Source organism: Cervus elaphus, chromosome X (genome assembly GCF_910594005.1).
Source record: "Cervus elaphus chromosome X, mCerEla1.1, whole genome shotgun sequence".
Lineage (NCBI taxonomy): Eukaryota > Metazoa > Chordata > Mammalia > Artiodactyla > Cervidae > Cervus > Cervus elaphus.
In genome coordinates, this window is record NC_057848.1 from 142,650,232 (window position 1) to 142,672,530 (window position 22,299).

The 22,299-nt window shown below is 36.2% G+C and overlaps 1 protein-coding gene across 9 annotated transcripts in view; it reads left to right on the plus strand.

The window, feature by feature from the left end:
• Positions 1-22,299, plus strand: part of DMD (dystrophin) — a 2,565,910-nt gene that overhangs the window by 1,069,220 nt on the left and 1,474,391 nt on the right. For all 9 annotated transcript variants that reach the window (XM_043895268.1, XM_043895262.1, XM_043895270.1 and 6 more), the window contains one exon: positions 12,711-12,890. In XM_043895268.1, the coding sequence (XP_043751203.1) occupies positions 12,711-12,890 (180 nt within the window). The remainder of the gene's footprint in view (positions 1-12,710; positions 12,891-22,299) is intronic.

The window sequence follows — 22,299 nt, forward strand, 5'->3', positions numbered from 1 at the left end:
ACAGAGTCAGACACAACTAAAGTGACTTAGCACACAAGCAGAATCCTAGGGGGGGGGGGCCCTACTCTCATGACCTCATCTAAGCATCATTACCTCCCCAAAGCTCCACCTCCTAATGTGATAACATTGGAAGGTTAGGCCTTCAAAATATGAATTTTGGAGGGACATAAATATTAATTTTATAATAATGTAGGTAAAGTTTCAAGTTTGTTTTTTTGAAACAGAATTGTACTCTTTGAAAAAGGATAACATACCTGAAATAAGATTACAGTAAAAATTTTAAAAGTAGCACTGAAAAGTACCTGTGAATGTTCTGTAAAATTATAAACGGTATAGTTCTACAGTAAACTTAAGTTTCATAAATCTAATAAGTCTAAAATAAACTTAATTAGATTCTCTGAGAAATACAAGAGTAGCACAAGAAATGATTATCCTCACATAGAAGGGGCTTATATCATGTTTTGAAAAATAAGAAAAACATTAAAGTAAACAAAATGACATTGATTATAGCACCCACATGTTTTGTTTGTTTTTTTAATTTTATTTGGAGGCTAATTACTTTACAATATTGTGGTGGTTTTTTTGCCATACAGTCACATGAATCAGCCATGGGTGTCATGTGTTCCCCATCCTGAAACTCCGTCCCACCTCCCTCCCATCCCATCCCTCAGGGTCATCCTGGTGCACCAGCCCTGAGCACCCTGTCTCATGAATTGAACCTGGACTGGTGATCTGTTTCACAGACGGTAATATACATGTTACAATACTATTCTCTCAAGTCATCCCACCCTCGCCTTCTCCCACAGAGCCCAAAAGTCTGTTCTTTACATCTGTGTCTCTCGCTGTCTCGCATATAGGGTCATCATTACCATCTTTTTAAATTCCATATATATGATTTAATATACCATATTGGTGTTTTTCTTTTTGACTTACTTTGCTCTGTATAATAGGCTCCAGTTTCATCCACCTCATTAAAACTGATCAAATGCATTCATTTTAATAGCTGAGTAATATTCCATTGTATATATGTACCACAGGTTTTATATCCATTCGTCTGCCTATGAACATCTAGGTTGCTTCCATGCCCAGGCTATTGTAAACAGTGCTGCGATGAACATTGGGGTACATGTGTCTCTTTCAATTCTGGTTTCCTTGGTGTATATGCCTAGCAGTGGGATTTCTGGGTCATATGGCAGTTCTATTTCCAGTTTTTTAAGGCATCTCCACACTGTTCCCCATAGTGGCTGTACTAGTTTGCATTCCCACCAACAGTGTAAGAGGGTCTCTTTTTCTCCACACCCTCTCCTGCATTTATTGTTTGTAGACTTTTTGATAGCAGCCATTCTGACCAGCATGAGATGGTACCTCATTGTGGTGTTGATTTGCATTTCTCTGGTGATGAGTGATGTTGAGCATCTTTTCATGTGTTTGTTAGCCATCTGTATGTCTTCTTTGAATAAATGTCTGTTTAGTTCTTTGGTCTATTTTTTGATTGGGTCACTTATTTTTCTGGAATTGAGCTGCAGGAGTTGCTTGTCTATTTTTGAGATTAATTCTTTGTCAGTTGCTTCATTTGCTATTATTTTCTTCCATACTGAAGGTTGTCTTTTCACCTTGCTTATAGTTGCCTTCGTTGTGCAAAAGCTTTTAAGTTTAATTAGGTCCCATTTGTTCATTTTTGCTTTTATTTCCATTACTCTGGGAAGTGGGTCATAGAGGATCCTGCTATAATTTATGTCAGAGTGTTTTGCCTATGTTTTCCTCTAGGAGTTTTATAATTTCTGGTCTTATATTTAGATCTTTAATCCATTTTGAGCTTATTTTTGTGTGTGGTGTCAGAAAGTGTTCTAGTTTCATTCTTTTACAAGTGGCTGACCAGTTTTCCCAGCACCACTTGTTAAAGAGATTATCTTTTCTCCATTGTCTATTCTTGCCTCCTTTGTCAAAGATAAGGTGTCCATAGGTGCGTGGATTTATCTCTGGGCTTTCTATTCTGTTCCATTGATCTATATTTCTGTCTTTGTGCCAATACCATACTGTCTTGATGACTGTAGCTTTGCAGTATAGTCTGAAGTCAGGCAGATTGATTTTTCTGGTTCCATTCTTCTTTCTCAAGATTGCTTTGGCTACTTGAGGTTTTTTGTATTTCCATACAAATTGTGAAATTATTTATTCTAGTTCTCTGAAAAATACCATTGGTAGCTTGATAGGGATTGTATTGAATCTATAGATTGCTTTGGGTAGTATACTCATTTTCACTATATTGAGTCTTCCAATCCATGAACATGTTATATTTATCTATCTATTTGTGTCCTCTTTGATTTCTTTCATCAGTGTTTTATAGTTTTCTACATATAGGTCTTTTGTTTCTTTAGGTAAATTTATTCCTAAGTATTTGATTCTTTTTGTTGCGATGGTGAATGGAATTGTTTCCTTAATTTCTCTTTCTGTTTTCTCATTGTTAATGTATAGGAATGCAAGGGATTTCTGTGTGTTAATTTTATATCCTGCAACTTTACTATATTCATTGATTGGCTCTAGTAATTGTCTGATGGAGTCTTTAGGGTTTTCTATGTAGAGGATCATGTCATCTGCAAACAGTGATAGTTTTATTTCTTCTTTTTCAATCTGGATTCACTTTATTTCTTTTTCTTCTCTGATTGCTGTGGCTAAGATGTCCAAAACTATGTTGAATAGTAGTGATGTGAGTGGGCACCCTTGTCTTTAGGGGAAATGCTTTCAATTTTTCACCATTGAGGATAATGTTTGCTGTGGGTTTGTCATATATGGCTTTTATTATGTTGAGGTATGTTCCTTCTATTCCTGCTTTGTGGAGGGTTTTTATCATAAATGGATGTTGAATTTTGTCAAAGGCTTTCTCTGCATCTATTGAGATAATCATATGGTTTTTATCTTTTAATTTGTTAATGTGGTGTATCACATTGATTTGTGGATATTGAAGAATCCTTGCATCCCTGGGATAAAGCCTACTTGGTCATGATGTATGATCTTTTTAATATGTTGTTCGGTTCTGTTTGCTAGAATTTTGTTAAGGATTTTTGCATCTATGCTCATCAATGATATTGGCCTGTATTTACTTTTTTTGTGGCATCTTTGTCTGGTTTTGGTATTAGGGTGATGATGGCCTTGTAGAATGAGTTTGGCAGTTTACCTTCCTCTGCACTTTTCTGGAAGAATTTGAGTAGAATAGGTGTTAGCTCTTCTCTAAATTTTTGGTAGAATTCAGCTGTGAAGCCATCTGGTCCTGGGCTTTTGTTTGTTGGAAAATTTCTGATTTCACTTTCGATTTCCTTGCTTGTGGTGGGTCTGTTAAGATTTTCTATTTCTTCCTGATTCGGTTTTGGAAAGTTATACTTTTCTAAGAATTTGTCCATTTCTTCCAAGTTGTCCATTTTATTGGCATATAGTTGCTGATCGTCATCTCTTATGATCCTTTGTATTTCAGTGTTGTCTGTTGTGATTTCTCCATTTTCATTTCTAATTTTGTAGATTTGATTCTTCTCCCTTTGTTTTTTGATAAGTCTGGCTAATGGTTTGTCAATTTTATTTATCTTCTCAAAGAACCAGCTTTTAGCTTTGTTGATTTTGGCTATGGTCTCCTTGGTTTCTTTTGCATTTATTTCTGCCCTAATTTTTATGATTTCTTTCCTTCTACTAACCCTGGGGTGCTTCATTTTTCTTTTTCTAGTTGCTTTAGGTGTAGAGTTAGGTTATTTATTTGATTTTTCTCCTGTTTCTTGAGGTAGGCTTGTATTGCTATGAACCTTCCCCTTAGCACTGCTTTTACTGAATCCCATAGGTTTTGGGTTGTTGTGTTTTCATTTTCATTCATTTCTATGCATATTTTTATTTCTTTTGTGGTTTGTTGGTTATTCAGAAGTGTGTTGTTTAGCCTCCATATGTTTGTATTTTTAATAGTTTTTTTTTTTTCCTGTAGTTGACATCTGATCTTACCACATTGTGATCAGAAAAGCTGCTTGAGATGATTTCAATTTTTTTTAACTTACCAAGGCTAGATTTATGGCCCGGGATGTTATCTATCCTGGAGAAGGGTCTGTGTGCAGTTGAGAAAAATGTGAAATTCAGTGTTTTATGGTGAAATGTCCTATAGATATCAATTAGATCTAACTGGTCCATTGTATCATTTAAAGTTTGTGTTTACTTGCTAATTTTCTGTTTCATTGATCTATCCATAAGTGTGAGTCGGGTATTAAAGTCTCCCACTATTATTGTGTTACTGTTAATTTTCTCTTTCATACTTGTTAGAATTTGCCTTACATATTGTGGTGCTCCTCTTTTGGGTGTTATAATTGTTACATCTTCTTCCTTTAATCATTATGTAGTGTCCTTTGTCTCTTTTCATGGCCTTTATTTCAAAGTCTATTTTATCTGATGTGAATATTGCTATTCCTGCTTTCTTTTGGTCTCCATTTGCGTGAAATGTCTTTCTCCAGCCCTTCACTTTCAGTCTGTATGTGTCCCTATGTTTGAGGTGGGTCCTTGTAGACAGCATATATAGTGGTCTTGTTTTTGTTTCCATTCAGCCAGTCTTTAAGGTAATTATTGATAAGTATGAGCCCATTGCCTTTTTCTTTGTTGTTTTGGGTTCGAGTTTATACACCTTTTCTGTGTTTCCTGTCTAGAGAAGATCCTTTAGCATTTGTTGAAGAGCTGGTTTGGTGGTTCTGAATTCTCTGAGGTTTTGCTTGTCTGTAAAGCTTTTGATTTCTCCTTCATATTTGAATGAGATCCTTGCTGGGTACAATAATCTGGGTTGTAGGTTTTTCTCTTTCATCACTTTAAGTATGTCCTGCCATTCCCTCCTGGTTTGAAGAGTTTCTATTGAAAGATCAGCTGTTATCCTTATGAGAATCCTCTTGTGAGTTATTTGTTGTTTTTCCCTTGCTGCTTTTAATATTTTTTCTTTGTGTTTGATATTTGTTATTTTGATTAATATGTGTCTTGGGGTGTTTCACCTTGGGTTTATCCTGTTTGGGACTCTCTGGGTTTCTTGGACTTGGGTGGCTATTTCCTTCCCCATTTTAGGGACGTTTTCAGCTGTTATCTCCTCAAGTATTTTCTCATGGCCTTTCTTTTTGTCTTCTTCTTCTGGGACTCCTATGATTCGAATGTTGAAGCTGATTCTGAGGTTGTCCTCATTTCTTTTAATTCTTTTTTCTTTTTTCCTCTCTGCTTCATTTATTTCCACCATTTTATCTTCTACCTCACTTATCCTATCTTCTGCCTCAATTGTTCTACTGTTGGTTCTCTCCAGAGTGCTTTTGATCTAAGTTATTGCATTATTCATTATTGATTGACTCTTTTTTATTTCTTCTAGGTCCTTGTTATACTTTTCTTGCATCTTCTCAATCCTTGCCTCCAGTCTATTTATCTGTAACTCCATTTTGCTTTCAAGATTTTGGATCATTTTTACTATCATTATTCTGAGTTCTTTTTCAGGTAGACTCCCTATCTCCTCCTTTTTTTTTTTTTAAATTTGGTGGGCTTTTATCATGTTCCTTTACCTGCTGAATATTTCTCTGCCTTTTCATCTTGTTTAGGTTGCTGTGTTTAGGGTGGCCTTTCTTTATGCTGGAAGTTTGTGGTTCCTCTTTATTGTGGAGGTTCCTCCCTGTGGGTGGGGTTGGATGAGTGGCTTGTCAAGGTTTCCTGGTTAGGGAATGTTGTGTGTTCTGGTGGGTGGAGCTGGATCTCTTCTCTCTGGAGTGCAATGAAGTGTCCAGGAGTGAGTTTTGAGGTGTCTGTGGGTTTGGTGTGACTTTTGGCCACCTATATTTTTATGCTCAGGGTTATGTTCCTGCATTGTTGGAGAATTAGCTTGGTATGTCTTGCTCTGAAACTTGTTGGCTCTTTGGTGGAGCTTGGTTTCAGTATAGGTATGGAGGCTTTTGGATGAGCTCTTGTTGATTAATATTGCCTGGAGTCAGGAGTTTTCTGGCATTCTCAAGTTTTGGATTTAAGCCTCCCACCTCTGGCTTTCAGTCTTATTCTTACAGTAGCCTCAAGACTTCTCCATCCATACAGCACTGATGATAAAATATCTAGGTTAATGGTGAAAAGATTCTCCACAGTGAGAGACACCCAGAGAGGTTCACAGAGTTACATGGAGAAGAGAAGAGGGAGGAGGGAGATAGAGGTGACCAGGAGGAGAAGAGGGGGAATCAAAAGGGGCTAGAGCAATCTAGCCAGTAATCAATTTTCTATTTGGGTTCCACAGTCTGGAACACTCAGAGAGTTTCACAGAGTTCCATAAAGAAGAGAAGAGCAAGGAAGGAGATAGAGGTGACCAGGAGGAGAGGAGGGGGAGTCAAAAGGAGAGAGACCAGTCTAGCCAGTGACCAGTTCCCTAAGTGTTCTCCACAGCCTGGAACACCCAAAGAGATTCACAGAGTTAAGTAGAGAAGAGAAGGCGGAGGGAAGAGATAGAGGTGACCTGGGGGAGAAAAAGGAGAGTCAAAAGGGGAGAGTGCAATCAAGCCAGTAATCACACTCCTAAGTAAAATTGGGTACTGAAGATTTGACTCTTAAAGGTACAAAATTGATAACAAATACTAAAAAGCAAAGATTAAAAATCTAGAGTAGAGGTTAGACTTTCAAAAATACAATATTAAAAACACAAAACCAAATCGCAAAAGTTTTTAAAAAAATATGAAATTTGCTTTAAAAATAGGCTCTTTCTTTTGCAAGGTAATAGTAGGTTTTAAAAATGAAAATTGAAGGAGTAATAAAGAACTTAAAAATAAAAAAAATGATAATAGTAAAATATATTTTGGAATTTCTCTGAAGCTGTTGAGGGCAGTGTGGGGTCAGTTCAGGTTCAGATAGTTCCTTGTTCCAGCTTATACTTCTTCTCAAGGTCTATAGGTCCCTTCCAGTGTACAATGCTAACTACAGCATTTTAATCTGTTGTACCTGTCACTTCCGAAGCGGTTCCCTCTTCTTTATTTTGGCTTCCTCTGTTTGCAAGTCTCTTCTGTATCTAACTTCCTCCCTGACACAAGGGAGCGAAGGTGGTCATGTATTTAGGCTCACTTGTTCAGTCGTATTGTGGGGAGGGAGGAGCACTGCAAAACATCACTGGTATGTGTGGGGCATGCTTGCAGTGTCTGGGCCACACTGGGTTTGCCCCTGCTCACGTCGTGTGTGCTTTCCCAGTCTACACTACTCAGACTCCAGGTTGCTCTGCAGGGGAACTGTCTAAAGCAGTCCCTGGGTTGTGTGCACTTCCCAGGTGTATGCCGCTCAGATTCAGGTTCTCGGGTACTCCACAAAGGCACGGACTTCGTCGGGCCTGAGTTTTGTGCCCTTCCCAGTTCCGAGCAGCTCAGGTGACTGGGTGCTTGGTGAGCGCACTCTCCCCAGTTGGGGTGGTGATTATAGCACCCATATGTTATGAGGTATTAAGGAACTTTGGCAATAAGGGAACATCGGGGTTCATCGAGACGTTTCAGTTTGAGTTGAACTGTATGGAATTAAAAAAAAAAATCTACAAAGCTTCTCTTCAACTGTGAATTTTATTATTTTCCATTATGGAAGAGGCCAATCTAATATTTATTAAGAGCTTGATTTTTCAAGTAAAGTATTGCATAGTTAGGATTTCTTTTCTATTTTTGATCAATTCTGCTAAATGCTAATGTGATGTTAACTGTGATATAAAACAAAGGTCTATTGTAAATAATGTTTAATAACTTTATCTAAATTAATCTATTTCTGTATTAGTATGTATTATACATCATAATAATTAAATAATATATTTGAACTAAGCTTAAATAAATTTCCTCAGTTAAATTTGTACCATATTACCAAATATTTTTTGTATCATACATTTTTGGCTCCATAGTGACTAATTTTCTATAAGCTTTTAATCTAAAATAGATTCACATATGTATTACTACAAACTAGCTTCTCATTGATAGAAATCAATCCTCAGAGCATGTGTTTTTTGAGTGGTATCACTACTGAAGACAGATTTTAGAAAAGTAATCTATGTATCAAACAGTGCAAAAATATCAGTGATACATTTGTAATTTTGTTCTGAAACTAATGGGGAGCCATTGGGAGCTGAATAACAATCATATTTGCATTTCCAGAGCACTCTTTGGTGTTAAGACTTTTCATAGGAAGGAGGCCAATTAGAACTGAAGTAAGTAGCACCGGGCATGGAAACAAGGAGACAGACAAGTTTATTTCAGAAGAGGAAATTGAGGCCCAGAAGAAAACACATGGCATGGATAAAGTAATAAAAGATTACTAGCAGAGTTAAAATGAACACCAAGGTATCCAGACTCAGGTCCAAGACTTTTAAGCTGTTTCAGAACTCATCACATTTTATTCTTTGACAGAAAAATAACTGCAGTTGAAAATTTTTGTTTTGAATAATCATGTGCCTCGATGTTGACATTTTTATATGTAAAAGACATTGCTAGCTCCACGGCCATGAAAATGCTCTCTTAGTGAAGTCTCAATAATTTTCCAATATGATTAAAATTCAAATTATGTCACCTTACTTGTGAACAAAGTGAAAATATGTTTTGTATAAGTCTTACTGTTTGATAGTTTAAGCCAATTAACAAAACCTGACAGCTGGTCTAGAATTTGAGGTAAAATTCCCCTGCTGACTCAGGCAGTGAGTAAGAATTTAATGTTCATTAAAATATGTCACAATCTGAGACCCAAAACAGGTACCATCTGTCACCAGTTCCTACTACATACCTAGGTATAGATACAGTGTGCTAAATCTTTTATTTACAATCAGTGTAATTTGTTTTGAAATATTACCACTAATAACCCATGGGATTTTCTCCTACTTTTCATGTGAGGTGAGAGAAGAGGAGTCAAGTATTTGATTTCCTCCTGATACATTTTTTTACCCAAGTCATGTGGGCCTTATTATTGTTCTGTCATCCAAATTGAGTTTTTATTTGGCATAAAGAGTAAAAATGAAAGGAAAGAAGAAATTGAGGTGAATTCTAAGACTGGAAGAATCAAGTAGGCTCTTGTGGGAAGGCCCAAATTAACAAGAAACAGGCTCCAGTGGAAAAGTACTGTTGCTGTGGCATTTGCTAGCAAAGGACAACTCTGGGAAAGTGGATGATCCAAGAGAGTGTGGTGTTCAGGGACTACAGGAGTGCTGTGGGCTTAGGTCACTATCAAGCGTCTGCAAGCTAAGATGGCAGGGACAGAGCACGTATGGGAGCTTGGCAAATCCCTGTCAACAGTGCTGTTTCACCAGGTCTTGGTAACTTGACCTCAACTTCGGTGATCACCCTCAAAGAATTCCTCTAGATAGTATCAGTGGTTCTCAGGGTGTGGTCCCTAGACTAGCAGCATTACCCAGGAACTCCTTAGAAAGGCAAATCCTTAGGCCCCACCCCAGGCCTACTGATTCATAAACTCTGGAAGCATAGGGCCCGGCAGTCTTCCAGTTCACAAGCCTTCCTGGCGATTCTTATGCTCCCTCAAGATGAGAAACCCCCACAGTGGATCAATCTACCTAAGTACAACAACAGGTGATTAGAAAGAATTGGATCACTCTGTCTTGTTTTTGTTTAGTCACTTCAGTTGTGTCTGACTCTTTGTGACTCCATGGACTATAGCCCGCCAGGCTCTTCTGGCCATGGAATTCTCCAGACAAGAATACTGGAGTTGGTTGCCATTTCCTTCTCCAGGGGGTCTTCCCGATCCAGTGATTAAACCCATGTCTCCTGCATTGGCAGGCAGATTCTTTACCACTGAGCCACCAGAATACTTCTTACATATAGATAACTACTCATAAAATAGGTACAGGATTCAGTTTTGCCAGTTTATGAGAAATTATCTTGGCATTGGTCTCCAAAGTGTCCATCTGATGAGAATAAGGTGATGACTTTGTGGGCCTTTTGCAAGCATACATTCTCTTTTCATTTCAAATCATCTAACCCTGACCATATATAACATGTTTATCTTGTCTTCTTGAGCAGCTTATCTATTACTTGCCCATTTCTACTGCTGTCCAATTTGATTTATTGGCTGTTCTTTCCTGTTTACCTTGGAGGTTTGTCCAGGTACCTCACTTCTATGAAAATAAATTATATTTCTTCTTTTAAAAGCCTAGCTGACCTCTGCCTCGTACACATTTTCTAGAGCTTCTTTTTGCCTTCTGAATTTTCTAGAACTCTAGTTCTCTGGCACTCAAAGATCTATAATCAGTTCTTAGGATGCAGAAATATGTCCTTTTAATACACAAAAATTTAGTAACAACTAAATTGTAGTTATTTAATATACACAAAATCCAAGCTTAGAATAATTTCCTTCTAAGGATAGATGGGAGAAGGTAATTCATTGCTATGATACATTGTATCTGGCACCACCATGGATTTCCTGTTTTTTTCCTGTTAGTTATGGTGGGTGAGTACTTCAGGAACTTGGAGATTATGAGATGAAGAAAGACTGGGAGAGAGATTGGTTCAGAGCCAACAAGAGGAAACACACTGAGGCAGAACAACTATCCTGCTATCAGCATTTGATAAACTAGATCTAGAATTTACCAGATAGAAGCCTTGGCTGGTACAGTGTTTTTGTCATACAGATTTGGGTAAAAATATTATTGATTTGATAATTGCACAATTTATAATAATGCTGTTTTTACTTTACCTTGAGTTATTTTTCCTAATTATATTCTTTAATGGGAAATTCCCCCTTTATTTTTGTAATGTTCACTAAGTGCTTCTTCTTTGGTCAATTGTTAACACAGGAGGCTCCATGTCATTTGCCACTAAATCTCTTTGTGTATCCAGTCACTTTTATAGATCATCTAAGAAAACCTTTTTAGGTAACAAGAGACTACTCATAAATTTCGAATGTAAATTGTTTCCTCTTCTTCAAATTCAACTTGTATATTTTGGTCTATTGCATTCTTTCAGGCTTAGGAAACATAGTGAAAAGACAATTATTGAGGAGAAACTAAAAATGCATTTCAAAACTTGCTTTTATTCCCTAAAAATGGCTCGCAGTAAGACTGCAATATAAAGAACACCAGGTGAAGCAAATTCTGAGAAAAGGATGAACTAATTGAAGGAGACACCAGAGCCGTCTGCAGTTCAGAGCTATCAATGCAGGTGGCATGCCAAAATGAGCTACATAAAGTGTCCTTTGCAGGGGGTGGGCCTGTATTGATTTCTCTCTGTCAATGATACTTCAGTTCGTGAGCAATTGGTGCATCTGTTTCATGCTCATTTATTTGCCATATGCAATGTTAGTTGTTCTTAAATAAATTTGCATTTATTTTGGAAAGACAGGTCTCACAGCTTAGTTTATGTTCATTGCACTTGCTACCGCCAATGAGAGAGGATGGTAAAACGTCCATAAAATAATTCTCTCCTTTCTTTCTTCTTAGCCTGTTTTTACAAATTAAATCAGGGCCTAGCACTGGGGAGATGGAAATGGGATTTCCCAAAGCCTAGGGTGACCTTAATGGATAAAATGAAAGAATAAGCTGTCCTGATCTACTAATTTCACACATGCCACTTTGTTTATTCATTTTCTATCAACCAAAGAGCATGTGCAACCTTCCATAGCTCCTAGGAACTTTGGAAATATGAATGATATAAAAATACTTCATAAAACACATAAGCATTTAGTAAACAAGCATAGTGATTCCAAAGGATTTGTGCCATACTCAATTACTTTATTCTATTACTTAATGGGCTTTAAAATTAGCTTTAGAAGATAATTACTCAAATAGCTGAATGTTAATTGAATAACAGATGCTAAAAATATGTAAAAGCCAGTAAACTGCATAACAAGGTTTTTGTATCTGAATAATGAAAAGTATGTACAAATCATAGAAATAAAAAAAAAATATTGCAAATTTATTCAAAGAATCATAGCGTTTCAGATTGGAAATCTTAACCATGCTCATCTTCTTGATTCACCATGTCCTCTTCAGTACTCCTGGCATGCGGTATTTCATTTGACTTCTATCAGAAATTAAGAGGAAATTCACTAACACCCAAGAGCCCTACCTTTCACTTTAGAACACCTCCAAATATTAATAAGTAATTTCCATATGTCAATCTCTGTTTTTCCTTTTGAACCAACACTACTTTTTTTCCCTGATAGTTCTTCAAGAATGTTCAGGTAGCTCATAAGTGCCTCTGACTCCTTATTTATTCTAAAATAAATAAAAGTGTTTATTTTGCATCTTTTATTTCTCTCCACGCTTCTTGGGAACATTATTTGGATTATAATTTTTTACTTATATTTTTATGAACTCTAGTTCTTTTGCAGGCAGAGTTGTAATCTTTTCGTGTCTCTACAAATGTGAAAATGCATGCAAAAGCAGATTGAACTACAGTGTTTTGTAAAGGCGAGGGTGGGATGTTCTGAGAGAATAGCATTGAAACAAGTATACTATCAAGGTGAAACAGATCACCAGCCCAGGTTGGATGCATGAGACAAGTGCTCAGGGCTGGTGCACTGGGAAGACCCAGAGGGATGGGATGGGGAGGGAGGCAGGAGGGGGGATTGGGATGGGGGACACATGTAAATCCATGGCTGATTCATGTCAATGTATGGCTAAAACCACTACAATATTGTAATGTAGTTAGCCTCCAACTAATAAAAATAAATGAAAAAAAAATTCAAAAATGTAATCAAGGCTTAGTCTGTGTTCTTCCTTGTCTTAACAGGTTTTAAAAACTGATCTAGAAAAGAAAAAGCAAACCATGGACAAACTATGCTCACTCAACCAAGATCTTCTTTCAACACTGAAAAATACACTGGTTGCCCAAAAGATGGAAGCATGGTTGGACAACTTTGCCCAGCGCTGGGATAATTTAGTCCAAAAACTTGAAAAGAGTTCAGCACAGGTTAGTGATAATCATTAACCTACAATAAATTATCCTTGAGATTTTTGAAATCTTCAATGAGAGAGTGATACTGTAACCCTACAGAGGATGTCACTGGATTACTCCTTGCTAAGTATTTAATTGAATAATAAAATATGGCTCTCTTGGTCACCTTTGACACTGGAGAATGTGGGAGAGGTGGAGGAGTGAGTGCTGGTGGGCTGAACTAGTTATTGCTTTATAGGGTGGTGATGGTTCAGTCACTATGTTGTGTCTGACTCTTGGGACCCCATGGACTGTAGCCCACCAGGCTCTTCTGTCCATGGGATTTCCCAGGCAAGAATACTGGATGAGTTGCCATTTCCTTCTCCAGCCTTAGAGGATAATCCTTTCTAATTCAATGGGAATGAGGATGAGTAACTTAGACAGTCAGACAAAATGCTAGGAAACTGTGTCATAACACTGTAACTCCAAATCATAGATCCCTGAAATAATGAGGGCCATTAATTGACCTCTGCACTTTACACATGAGAAAATTAAGTTTAGGGAGGAAAAGTGAACTGTCCAAGGAAAGTCACTGACAAGAGCAGGACTGGGGTCCACGATCTTTGATTTCACCAAAGATATCTTTCAATTAGTACAAGTGAGGTTATAATCAGTGGATTTTCTGCCATAGACTGTTGACTCCTAAAACCATGCAACTTAGTTATACTAACACATATAGGCTGTATATTAGGAAAACATCTATGTTATACTTGTAGTGTCATGTGGTTCTTTTGTTAAGAATTGTAAAAGTTTTGGTAATATATTTTTTTAATGGAGTATTTTTTAAACTTGAAACTCTTATTATCTGATATGGTTAGATGGTGGAATCATGGGCAGTCATTCAAAAATTAACATTATGTTCCATAGTGTTTAATACATTCTGCCATTTTGTTTTGTGTTATAGAGGCTAACTTTTACTAATTGGTCCCAGTTCATAGCTCAATGCACTGTGTACATACCCTTGTTGAAACCATATTCAATAGCTTTAGGCTTATATCTGCTCTCTTGTGAGACAGTGCAGGGAATTTTGGTTTTTGAGACTTGGCATCTGATTAGCGGCATTTAGGAAATATTTGTTGAAAGATGAAAAAATGAAATTTGAAACATTGCTTCCAAAATACATAATTTAAACGATCAGCCAACATACATAATTTTCCATCACAGTTCCATCTTTCTTTTCAAATCAAATTCATATTTAAAATTTAGAACCTGAAGAAATATCAATTGCAGTAATTTCTCATACAGTCATTGGGCAATAATAAAAAATATCATTGACTGTATTTGGGGCTGTTAGTGGATATACTGGAGAAGGAAATGGCAACCCACTCCAGTGTTCTTCTCTGGAGAATCCCAGGGACGGGGGAGCTGGGTGGGCTGCCGTCTATGGGGTCGCACAGAGTCGGACACGACTGAAGTGATTTAGCAGCAGCAGCAGCAGTGGATATACTGGAGAAGGCAATGGCACCCCACTCCAGTACTCTTGCCTGGAAAATCCCATGGATGGAGGAGCCTGATAGGCTGCAGTCCATGGGGTCTCAAAGAGTCAGATGCAACTGAGCTACTTCACTTTCACTTTTCACTTTCATGCATTGGAGAAGGAAGTGGCAACCCCCTCCAGTGCTCTTGCCTGGAGAATCCCAGGGATGGAGGAGCCTGGTAGGCTGCCATCTATGGGGTCGCACAGAGTCAGACACAACTGAAGCGACTTAGCAGCAGCAGCAGATATACTAGTGATTTTACCACCAGATCATGATTCTTATTATATGTAATCTGGCCTTGGCTACTTTGCATGACCATTGACATTTATGTAACAAATATATCATACATTAGAAAGTGTTAACTTTTTAAACCATCAGTGATATCATTACAATATATGCCCATCAGCTACATAGGTTATTGGTGCTGTAAAATGATCAGTTACCATATTAAGAAAGACTGGCATTATTTGAAATATATATTTTGAAATGTATCTCTTTAAAGGGATATAATCATGGAAGTGTAACTGTTAACAACAGGTTGCACTCTGGTCCATTTGCACTATTGGCAGTGGTTTTCCAAACTTGAGTCTGCCTGATAGTTACCTGGGAAACTGATTCAAATGCATGGTCCTAGATTCTGTGCTCAGAAAATCTCATTCAGTAGGCTTACAATCTGCACACAGCCTTTGATAAAGTCTGCCAAACATATTTTTGAAAACACTGAGTTGGTGAGACAATGACATATGCGCCAGTCCCTACATTCCGGTGTTCCTCCGTACTGCCTGAGATGGGAAGAAGAGAGACCTTCCTGGCAGTGTAATATTTAAATATACTCATTCCGTGGAATGATACTTGTGCATGTCATCAAAATCTTACTGGTTTGATTATTTTAGTTGGTTAATTAAAAAAAAAAAAAACCTTAGAAGCCTGATTTTTTATTGGCTTAAAAGTTATGAGACTTTGACCCTGGGCAACTTACTTAAACTCCTATTTTTGATTTTTTTTTTAAATCTGTGATAAAATAGTACTAGCTTTGATTTGTTTAATTCTCTATAAATTGATTTCCAACATATAACATATATCTGCTCCACTTGCTCCCTGGGATTTGATGAGGATAAAATGAAGCCATAGACATGAAAACATTTTGAGGGAAAAAATAAAGATTCTCTTGATATGCAAGGCATACTGTTTAGTGAGTCTGGATGGCTTGTTATAGTTCACTGTGTTTTTTTTTTTTTTAAAGATGCTTTAGACCATTTCTGAAGTCTGTACTGAATGTTACAATATTGCTTCTATTGTCTATGTTCTGCTTTTTTGTCCATGAGGCATGTGGGATCTTAGCTCTTCAACCAGGGAGCAAACCCTCACCCCTGCATTGGAAGACAAAGTCCTAACCACTGCACTACCATGAAAATCCCAAGTCCACTATGATTTTTTTAAACATTTTCTGTTTAACAGTTTTACACTCCTATACCAGACCAGAAGCAAATAAACAACATTATATTAGCAATTTGCTTCCTCAGTCACTAAACTTGAACCTTTCTTAAACTCATGTCTCAGTTTTCACTCTTCAGTTTTTCCCCAAAATGCACCATCATAGACCCAATCCAAATCATTGCCAGGGTTGTGGGACTCTTAACAAGATAAAAAGGAAGCTACCCAGGGAAATAGGAATTAAAAGGAGATTTTTCTTATGCATCAGATTGAATTTGATCAAAATGGCATAAGAAGTCCAAGAATGTTGAGAGTATGGTTTTGACTTTAAAGAACAGAGCTCAGTTGTATGCATACATTCCAGCATGTTTGTCGGGGGAAAAATAGTCCCATTAATGACACAGTATGCTCGGTCTTTTAAAAATTCTTTTAAATGATTGGTGTAAAGAATGAGCACAGTTCTAGTAATAGTTAAAATCCAGTAGGATATAGGCATTGTGACTGAGATGACAAGGCATCTGTTTATGCTCATATAAAGAGCATCGTGTGCCTGAAATTTTGACTGCTATTCAGGTCAAGGCTTTGAGAGATTTTGACCTTATGAAACAGTAGCGGGCAAGAGATCAAAACATGAAAAAAAAAAAAAAAAGCAACTATGAGGGCTGCTCTCTTGCATTTCAGAGTCAGCTTTGGCTTGAATAACACCTGAACACAAGCTAAAGATGCTGAAGTTGATAAGAAGGCGGCCTAAGAAAATAGAAATACTTTTTGTTTCCAAGAGTTAAAAAGAATAATAACCCTTGCCATGTGGCTCCTTAAAATGAGAAAAGAGAACAAATGAAATATACCCTGGATTGACTTATTTAAATCCTTAAATGACCCTATGTGTCCTCCATATTTTTGTAAATGTGCTTTCTCATTGACATTTACTCAGCTGCCTTTTTTTCCCTAAATATTGTGCCCCTGATGAACATATTTATATTTTGATTGTAACTAGGGAATAAGATAGTCAGAAATTCATTATAGTTAATATTTTAAACTTAAATATAATTTCAATGATTTGAAATATTATTTTCCCCCATTGAACTGAAATCATAGTATACTATGGAAAGAGGATATTATTCATTTGCTTTATAATTTATTATGGTAATTAATGTTAGAGTTGGCAGCAGGTGTTTGGATGTAAGAATGAATCTTTTTAGATAAGTCCCAAAGTCTGTAGTCCTGTGATTTTTTTTTAAATAGAGAAAATTATCTTCTTTGCCAGAAGTGGGCAACATTCTATGACTCATATAAGTTCATAGATGTTATTCCCATTTCATCAATATTTTGCTATATTTCTAATGATTTTTGCGATGTTCTGAACTATAAACACAAAAATCTTAAAAATAAAATTAATATACTCAGAATCCCTCTCCTCTTGAACATGAGCATTCATGTTTATGCTATGTAAGTCCGTTTCTGTCCTCACTCATGCCCAAATAGAGAAAGTGATTATTATGTATGAATATGTCTGTTCTACATTATTTATGTCCTGTAGAGAGTTTTCAAACTCCTGCCAGACATGTGAGTAATGTAAAACATGGTTGAAGATAATAAGCTAGTGTTTTTTATAATACCAAAAATGCAAATAGATGCAAAAGCATTAAAATGAAAATTTCTGTATTTGCCTTTCTTTTCTGAGTTCATGCTCAGTTTTTAGAGATCCCTGGTTTTACTCTCTATAAAATATTTTACACGCACATTCTGACTATACCTGTCCTCAAAGCATTATTTTGTAGACCTCTTGATACATGAAATGTAGTTACACTTGGTTTGCCTCTCATCTTTTTGCCAATGATTTTAATTAAAAATACTCTAAGGCCTTTCAATTGACAACCCTTTTCAGTGGTTCCTGAAAGCTCTCCAAGTCTAATCAGTCTGCTGCCAATTAAAAAACAATTTTAATGGCTTTATAAAACCTAGAATTAAAGTAAAATTTCCTCACTTCTTTTAGGTTTTTTATCTTACTTAATTCATGGTCTAACCATCTTGAATTTTAGAGCATCTTTTGGTTAATTGCTTAGGTTAAAGGTTTGATTAGAAAATTTCCAAGTTACAACTCAAATAACTTTGGGAAATAACTGTATTCTTTTGCTCCCTTCAGCTAAAGTAGAGGTTTGACAATGGGCCTTGTGTATTTCAGTGCAATTGGTTTTATGTTGTAAATTCATTTATCTACTACAACATAAAATGTTGTAGGCACTGCAAATTTAAGTGACTAGAGCTGAATTAACTGTTGGAACTGCTCATTTCTTACTTATAAAATGAAAAAAATTGGCCTACGAAGATCTCTGTAGTGCCCTTCCAGTTCTAAATGTTTATGATGCATTTCTCTTTGCTTGAAATTTTATATAAAACTCTGGAGTAATTAGCAAAGAGATTCCAAGTATCTCTACTATATAAATCTCAGGAGTCAGCTGGAAGATGATAATAAAAATAAAATTTTCTTCCTATTCAAAGAAGGCTGAATTCTGAAATAGTTACATTTCACTCATCATGAATATGTAATTAAAATACCATGAAGATAAAATATTCAGCCTCTGTGTGATAAATCCGTTGTCTGCTGACAATAAATAACACATCAAGACATATACAAGGGTTTTTTTTTTCTCTGTATGCTTAATAATCTGCTAGTTATAGAAGGTGTCCCATGGCTTTATGTCAGATGGTGTATAGAAGAAGGTCAGGTGGATCAGAAAAAGTAAATCCCATTGCTTGTTGAATTTTTGCAAGATGTAGTTGATTCACACAGTTGCTCAAGTTCTGTGTTTAATATGTATCATGAAGCCAACATATATCTCTCCTTTCTGGCAATTTGTATGAAAGAGAATTTGAAGTGAGGGACGAGATATATAAAACTAAACAGAGTTTTACAGAATAAACCTTCTTAATTATCAGATAACATTTTCTTAAATGGGAGAACAACTTCTTTTATGATATCTCTTCAGTATTGACTCTCATCGTGCCCATGATTCTAATGTCATTATCTATTCAAGAAGCTATACTGCCTTAATAACAGCATCAAAGCAGGATAGTAGCTCTTAACTACAATTTAGTTACCAAGCCACTCTCATGAATTTGAGCACTCCTTGGTGCTACACATATCTGTAGTAATTCCTCTGCACTTGTTCATGAGATAGAGCATTTTATAGTCTTTTGATTGATATCCCAGCTTCCTTTGTGAGCGCCTGACCTTTTACCCCAGGTTCCTCATAAAGTTCAACCTATAAATCCTTCCTGTGCTTAGAACTGGAATCCTTACATCACCATCAGGTAGGTATGCCTTGTACTACCACGCCTGTAGAGATCATTTTAAGCCTGGCTACCAATTATCAGCTAAAGCTGTTGCTATGATTATGCAATATGTTTTACACTGTAGAACTGCAGTCTCCCCATACCCATTAAAGGTCAGTCGTCACTCTAAAGTTGGGTACGTATAAACAACACAACCAAAAACTTCAATCCACGCTTGTCAACCTGCTTGTACCTTTTTTAAAAAGTCAGATATTTTTTTCATTTGATTGGTTTTGCACAGACTTTATTATTATTATTATTACTATAGTTTATCAAGAACTAAAGGGATTTAAGATTGTCATATGCCATTGTGTATACCTTCTGTCTTCCTGTGACTTTGTATATATATGTGTGTGTGTGTGTGTGTGTGTGTGTGTACACAAGCAACATACCCAATTACACCTGTTAAAGTCACCATTCAGACATTTGAACAGGGGTGGCAGCAAGTGATCACAGCTACTAAGAGTTGGATTAAGGAACAATCGGACTAGGGTTTATAGCTCAGCTGTGCCATTTACAAGTTGAATCTGCCTGAAATTTTTACTTCTAATCTATAAAATGGAAATAATCTTAGTACTTGTTCTTAGGGCCATTGTGAGGTAATGACCTCACTTGAGTGAGTCATGACCTTACCACTTTTTAAGCCTTTACTGCTTAAGTAAGTAAACAGCTGGCATAATGCCTGAAACATGCAGAGAGCTCTGTAACTGGGAGCTTTTATTACAAGTATTTTAATACTAATAAAAATGATAATAAATGAGGTAACTGATTTTGATACATTGAATCTCTTTTAGTAAGTTTTAAAAAAATGTTTAAATAGTATCTCACAATGCCAGTAGAAGTCTCTAACCTCAAAGAACTTACAAAGTCAAGACTATTTAAATAATTAAATGGACAATTAAAAGGTGCAATTAAGAATACAAGCCAGAAACCAAAAGAGCATTGAGAGACTGGAAGTGGAAAAAAAAAAAAAGAATACAAGCCAAACTGAAAGAATGATAACAGCACAAAGTTAATTTGAAATGTAAGAACAGGTGGTAAGTACAGCTAGTTGCCCATAAGAAACTGGCCATAGTGGTGGGAAATAGATATTTCCTTTTATTACATGCTCTTTTATATTCTTGAAATATGCTTGAATGTACATATAGTTCCTTTTCACAATGTGCATGTTTAAACAAATGGAAGAGAAAATGAAAGATTTTCGTTGTTTGAAAATAGTATGGATTTTCCAGACCTACTCAAATTATACAACCTTATTGCAAGAAGATATAAACCCTATAATGATGAAGATACTGAGCATGTGCTCTTCTAATTTTTCTCGTGATGGGAAAACTGTAAAATTTGGAAATTAATATATATCTCTTCATGAGTAAGAAGGGTCAGTATAGAAAATTTCCTGAATTTTCTCTGAAGTTTTTAGTGGTTATTACTAATGTGTATCCAGAGAGTACTTACTGGGTTCACACATTACATGGTTGAATTCTTGTGACCAGGCTGGGCTATGTATTTGGGGAGGTTCAGTGCAGAATGAATATACAGGGGTTCTTTCCAAAAATTGTTAAGAATTTCAAGAGGATGATGGCAGAGCATGAAACCAAGAGTGAAATCCTTTTGAGTGAGGGGACCTGGGTGACTACATGAGTTGTACTCCCATGACGCAGGTCTTGTTTGCAATACCCTTGTGAGAAATATATTCCTATTCATATTTTATATATGAAGAAGAAAAAATTCAAAACTCTGAAAGTATTACCAGCCTGCCTCAAATGTTACAGATTGTGAACTGTGAATCTGGTGTTTGAAAATTGTGGAGCCTGACTTAGGGACCTCCACTTTTAATCACTGTAAAAGGAACTAGCTTCCAAACCTAAAGACAAATAATTCTAAACTAATTCTTTTACATTTTTAGTAGCTAGTTAACTGATAGACCAAGGGGATAATATTTAAAAGCAAACAAACATATCTTGTTTTCATGAAGATTTGCTTGCATTTTTCATATGGAACTCACCTTATTTCATAGTTATTGGTGTGGTTGTCACCTTCACTACTATACTGTGAGATATGTAAAAATAGAGATTCCATTGTATTCATTTCTGGATGTCTTGTAGTGATGTATACTTATATATCTGATATAATACTGATATAAACATTGTAACTAAGCTACTGAATAACTTCTGCAATTTTAGATTGCTTTAATGGAATGTTATGTCCAAAGCCAGAAAATCTAGGTTTTGGAGCACCAGTCAGATTAAATCTAGTTCTAGAAAGTGTCTGGTATTATAGAGCTTGTAAATAAGATTTATCAGAGTCATGGTTATCAAGCCTCAGAACTTTAAGATTGTCAGGTAGAAACAATACTCACCTTACTCTGTGATGGTTCAGGGTTCAAAACAAATTTCATTTTATTATTGTATTGTTATTCATTTACTTTTTAGGCTGCAACCAACCAGGGATTGAACCCGTGCCTCCTATAGTAGAAGCACAAAGTGCTAACCATTGGACCTCCAGGGAATTCTCAAAAAAAACTTTAAATTAATGAAGTCAAAATAATGCAGGTTTCCACTAGGTGTAAAGATCTTTGCCAATGGAAAAATTTGCTGCCATACTCAGGAAGGAGTTGTCTATTTCTAGAAGTAGTGAATCCTGTAGTAAAGAGGAGGTTATACTCAGTGACCTCCATAATCCCTTCCTGCCTATATTTTTAATGATTCTAACAGATAATTAAGTGTTCACAGTCAATAACTAAAGCCATGGGGAAATTTAGTGCATAACAAATCGTTTTTTATTCTGGTGTAGGTTTTGAAAGTAATTATTAGTCTGTTACATATCATGAATTTTATCCTATATTTGTAGGGTCAGTGCACAGATGTTTTCTTATTTCATCATCACTAAAGAAATGATGCAGTAGTTTCAAATGCAGTACAGTGATAATTATAATGTAGAACAATTATACATGTCTGCTATTATTTTATGAAAAATTATTGTTTTTTTCTTTCTTATAAGCTTTGCTGTGTTCTTAAACGTCTTTTCACAGTATATGATGTTGCTGTTATTCTTTACCCTCCATGGGCACTTCGATGAATTTCATAATAAGTATCAATGAGAAGATATTATAACATTTTAGCAACTAAACAGCCAAA